At 46.1% G+C, this 5911-nt stretch overlaps 1 protein-coding gene across 1 annotated transcript; it reads left to right on the top strand.

Annotated features, from left to right (window-relative positions):
- The first annotated feature begins 1917 nt into the window (after positions 1-1917).
- On the top strand, positions 1918-4236 carry LOC124705253. The gene is made up of 2 exons (XM_047237048.1): positions 1918-2058; positions 3073-4236. The coding sequence occupies exons 1-2, from the start codon at positions 1918-1920 to the stop codon at positions 4234-4236; spliced, it is 1305 nt and encodes a 434-aa protein (XP_047093004.1).
- Positions 4237-5911: the final 1675 nt, after the last annotated feature.

Consider the following 5911-nt stretch of genomic DNA (forward strand, 5'->3'; position numbering starts at 1 on the left):
TAGGCAGCATGATGCTTACCCGGAAGAAACCCTCGAAACAAGGGGTGGCGATGCGCCTGGTTTGTGTTTGTTGTGAACGTGATTGTCCTCCTTTCTCAATAACCCTAGGTACATATTTATAGTCCAAGGGACTTTCTAATTCGGGCGTGCACCTAACCGTGCACGGGTTAAACTCTATCTTTTAATTCTAAACTAAGATGCAATCTACTATAAATTACAGATACACGGGCAATCTAGCCCAAACTCTTTGTGCAAGGCCGCTTCAGAGACGCTCCACGTGTATATCCTTCAAGCCCATCTCAATTACGGCACATCTCCTGATTTGGCCAAAATCTGGTGATAACAGCACCCAAGCCACTTCACAACTGCCCAATGGAGAACATGGCGACATATGGGTTTGAAGAAGACGAACCAAGATCTGGTCATAGGTAGCGCTGACAGCGACCCATGCACCACGGCCATCTCCCCCAGACTGCTCGTCGTCCACGTGGCCGAGGAAGCCGACCTACACCGGCAACACTGTCCAAAGGAGGAAGTCCAACGACAGCTCCAACTCCAAGCGGGAAACAAGATAGCGAACTTGCACCAGAAAGCTTTACTCAAAAGTTTACAACAATAAATTAACCACACAAGAACCTCCATGGCTCGCGGCTCGGTGGCCAGGCCTACTTGTAATACCTCGGTAGTCGACACGAAGGCTCTGAACTGACGCTGGAAAGTCGCGGCATCGCGTAGATGCATAAGGCGGTGCACTGTTCGTTGGCTCGATGCGTGGTGGCCGGTGGCAGGTGGGTGTGTGAAGTGGTTGCCCACGGGATAGCCTAGCGGTGATTCCTTATCCGGTCGGTGGTCGGTACTGTAGGATGCCAACAACATGGCTGAAGAGTTGGCCAGAACTATACCTGGGCATTGTTCGGGCCAGGCCTAACAAAGCCCGACACAAAAACCCAAGGCCAGGCCTAATATTTCGGCCCAAGCCCGACCCATCGCAGGAAATACCCATCGGGCCTCAGGCCTCGGGTCAGGCCCCTTCCCTATTTGCCATATTTTCCAAGCCCAGGCCCGGCCCGGACTGACCATCGAGCCTAAATCATCGGCCCAGGCCTAGCCCACATGCATGCTCGGGCTGGCCCAAGCCCGAAAATTTCGGGCCGGGCCGGGCTTCCCATGGCCAGGTATGGCCGGAAGTGCTCTCTACCATCGACAACTTCGAAAGAGGGCGACAACGAAAGAGGGCGACAACAACTAGAAGCGAGGCACGAGGTCTCACTCCCTCAATAGTTGGCGGGCTAGCGAGAAGTTGTAGCCGATAACGAGGTTGGTAGCATGACTATTTTGAAAATGTATGCAGGTGACCCAAACCTTATTTTTCCTTTGTGTACTGGATTTGTTCGACTCCGATGGTTTGCTTGATGTTGATTTTAATAATATATGGCTCTGTACAGAAATAACCAATTCTATTTTTTAGTGCCTTGCTACACATACTAAGATTTTCATGCTCCCTCTGTTTTTATTTAACCCGAGTTAAAGTCAAACTTTATTAAGTTTAACTAAGTATATAGAAAAAATATGCAAATCTACAATACAATATCAGTATTGCTAGAACCACTACAAAATGTATTATCGTATATAAATTTAATATTATGAATGTAGCTACTTATTTGGTAAAGTTTGACTTCGACTGAATTTAAAACGCAGGATAAATAAAATGGAGGGAGTATTAGTATTACTCCTTTACTCTCGCAATGAATTGGTAGAGTATAGCTAAGTGAAAACTGTAAGTTTAAATATGATTCAAACGTAAATAAATTCCCTCAAACGCCGCTCAACACGAGTAACGGATTCAATAAATTCTCCCCACCGGGCTCACATTATTTTCCTCCTCAGCCATTTCATTCCTGAACCCCACTCCACTCCATGGCTACTCCCCTGCCCACCCACAACCAGGTTCCGATCCCCGTCGATGCGAGCTTCGCCGGAGACACAGAGGTCTCCGCTGCTGGCTTCCCCACTGTCCTGCGCCTGCCTCTCGTCGACCAGGCCACTACGCACTCAATAGTAAGTTGTAACCTAGCTCTCTTCTGCTCATCTGCCTGGTTATCTTTAGCCATGGCTTTGGCCGGTTGGGAAAATCGTTTCTTTACCTCAACATAACATTGTTAGTCTCAGTAGATCTGTAAAAGCTTCACATATCACATATGTATGAAAACTTGTCTCCGTTGCGCACCCCTCATTGATTCTACATGTTCTTCGGGTTAGGGGGGATGTTACTTTTTTTTGTTATTGTTCCAGATTTTTTACTTTGTCTAATCCAGTTTTTTTTGGATAAACAAAGTAGATCCGAAATGTATCCTTGCTGTTAATCAAATTTGGCGATGAATCTTCTTACATGATCTGAAAACTAAAAACGTGTGGTAATACTTACCTGCGATGTTCACGTATCAATCTTTCAGCTTGTTCTCTCATACGTCGCAGATTGCTAATTGAAGTAACCAAATTTATATGTTCCAGCTGATCTAAGCTGGATACTGAACAATCTGCAGTATTACGTACATGAGCAAAATGTAGTTTTTGTTCAATACTTTTTATTTGACAGAACACTCTCTGGCTTTCTCATGTAGCATATTAAAGTTTGATTATTGCACATGAGTTATAAGAGCACACTTCATTGTTAGTTCACCATACACATGCTGCGGCTGTTGGTGTTTCTAGTTGTGGACGTGCACTTTTTCCTCTCTTTTGGTGTTCAACTAGTTCAAAAACATGTAAAATTAGCTACTTACTGTGACAAATAAATACGTAGTCCATTGCTGTCTGCTTATACTGCTGTTACCAATGCTAGAAGCATATATGTGATTAATGTGAAGTGCAAGACAAGTTGGTAGTATATATGGAAGATATAGTGCTTTTACTAGTTTATTTCTCGTCTAATAGATCGTTTTGCTGGTTTCTACCGCATCTTTATATTTTGATTGCTTTGTGATGGCCTTGGGGCTTAAACAGTACAAGAAGCAAATGCATTTCAATTTTCTTCAATTTCCTAAACTTTGGATCTTGTGTCTTGTCTTGTAGAGTTGCATGACGGAGGCTGAACAGTTTGTACCTTGGTCAGAGCTTCGTCCGGAGCTGGTGGGTCTTGTGCTCAAGCGCCTCCCTTCCCTGGCTGACCGTGTTCGTATGCGAGCAGTATGTCACCCATGGCGCAATGGTACTATGTCACAGGCTCTTCCCCTCCCATTCCCCTGGCTCACCCTCCCCGATGGAACCTTCCTCAGCATCCCAGGTGGTGAGGTTCACCAAATTCCTGTTCCTGATGGTTCTTCTTGCCATGGCTCCATTGACAGCTCGCTATTCCTCATGAGCAGTGATGGTGCCTTTTCATTGCTGAACCCTTTCTCCAAGACCACAATTGAGCTTCCTAATCTAGTCACTGCTTGGCAGAGGGAGATAGATGACCATACAACCCATCTAGCTGATGTTCCAGTTTCCTATAAGTTGGTTGCACCCACGCCCCTGGGCTCATCACCCAAGTCCCTTGCTGCCGCTCTGATCATTGGCAGTGGGTATGCCAAAAATCTTTGTATCATCAAACCACAAGTTGCCACTTACCCATTCAGACTTTCAGCAGATCCATATCCTCTTGTGGACTTCACGTTCTTCGATGGACGGCTGCACATGGTCTCTGAGTTTTTCAAGCTTTTCATCGTTGATTTCTCTGAGAACCTTGAAAACAATCCAAACATCAGCTGCGCAATTGACTCTGTTGGTGATTTTCTTGGAGCTCCCCAATACTTGGACCCAAAGGGGTTTTATCAACTCAAGCAGTATCTAGTTGAAAGTGGTGGTAAATTGTTGATGGTGCAGCGCTTTATGAGCTCTAGTTTTAGGAATACTAATGTTCAGACTGTTGGATTTAAGGTCCTTGAGGCAGACATGCGCACCAACCCTGGTCAGTGGAGGATGGTGAGTGATTTGGGTGGCCATGCGCTCTTTCTTGGCAAGCAAAGCTCCAAGTCCCTGCCTGCTGGAGAAGGCTGTGGATCACACGAGGATTGCATCTACTTCATCTGCGACTATCCTTGCCGGGAGTCTTCTGCAAACCCTCTACGCGATTCTGGCATATACAGCATGAGAAATGGGACGTTCATGCCATTGTATTCAGGGACTCCAGCAGTACCGGAACGCCAAGCTGGCCAGTGGGGGCTGACATGGTTTTTCCCTCCTGAAGCTGTGTGATCAATTCAGTGTGGTTTGTCGATCTTTGTGATGAGCCGACAAGCCTGAGTTCTGCTTATCTTTATCCTAGTAGTATGTTATCGTATCGTCTTAAGTTAGAACTCTGATGGTGTGCACGTTCAAGTCCTGCCGGCTACCTTTATATTTAATAATGTAATCAGATGTTTAAGACATGTCAAACTTAATGTAATGTCTATGTGGTTATGCTTTTAATTGAATAGTTGCTTCACTAGATTACTTTCATGCCGACATGTGGTCAGTTGGTATTTAGCGTACATAGATCAGGTTTCACCAAGTGCCATCTTTCAAAAGCATATTTTGTTTGTCCAAGAACAAGTGACATAGGCATCCCCAATGGGCCTGCCAAAGATGGTACCCGGGGTTTACTAAAGGCCCAGAACTCGAAGAATAAGAAGATTCGGAAGCCTATTTAGTGTTAAGGAAAGATAGTTTGTACTAGGAAAGGTAGAGATTTGTAATCTTACGGGTTGGGTACGAAACCCTCTCGAATTCTGTAACTTGTGTATTACGAAACCCTCGGCTCCACCCTCTATATAAGGGGGAGTCGAGGGACAAAGAAAGGATCGAATCTATTGTCAACATAACCCTAGCTTTACAATCGTCGAATACTTTTCGGCTGAAACCTTCGAGATCTACTTGCCCTCTACTTCTAGCAAAACTCTAGTCTACAACCTGTAGGCATTGACAAATTAATCCTTTGTCAATTGGTGCCGTCTGTGGGGACTAGAGGTTGCAAGGAGCTGATCTCGATGGCACGTCCAGAATCGTCGACTTCGTCGGTGGCGAGCAATGCGATGGATCGAGGTAACCAGGGAAAAACTGATCTAGTCGATTTTATTCCTCACCCGCCCTCCCGTGTGGATGCATGTGCCTATCTGGAGGAGCCCATCGTCATGACGTTCGGAGAATTCCGATTTGGCGTCAACAAGGACGGATCTTACCGTCTCGAAGTTCCGATCTCGTCGGAATTTTCAGCGGTCGATTCTGACTTTTCGTCGACTGACGAGGAGTTTTCGTCGCCACGCTTCGTCGACACCAAGGCGAACGGAAAGCTCGTCAAGATCTTCAGAGACACATCTTTCGAGTCGTCTGCGGACTCCTTTATAAGCAGCGATTCCGACAGCGTCGACAGCTTCAACTTCATCGACAAATCTGCTGCCATTGGAAAGGTCTTCACCAATCTATACGATGGTGTCACCAATCCTGATAAAAATCAATGCTCAAAATATCATCAGATCTATGCGATCGAAGAGGCAGGCCGATCAGAGCCAGAAACGTCAGAGGCTTTCGACGATTTGGGAAATCCATACGTCGATCCCGCTGATCTCAGAAGAGGCCTAGGCACTAAATACGTCGGGTCCTCGCCTCGAGAAAGAGTACAACTCCCGCAAGCAGCGTGAGATAGAGCTGCAAGAGCCATGGATGATTCAGAACCAATGACCACCACTGCTACTACACAAGAGCTACAAGCATATCAATATAGACTTGCTCGAGTAAGTCGAGAGCTGGAAAAACAGACAGCATCCTTGAATAGGAGAAGAGAGGCAGCTTCCGCGTCCAGCAGGCGTCGAGCAGGGCTCAGTCGACAGTCAGAAACTTCGGCGGATAGCCATAGAAAGGCTCGAAGAAGATCAAGATCTCGGCTGCAAAATAT

This window comes from Lolium rigidum, chromosome 1 (genome assembly GCF_022539505.1).
Source record: "Lolium rigidum isolate FL_2022 chromosome 1, APGP_CSIRO_Lrig_0.1, whole genome shotgun sequence".
Lineage (NCBI taxonomy): Eukaryota > Viridiplantae > Streptophyta > Magnoliopsida > Poales > Poaceae > Lolium > Lolium rigidum.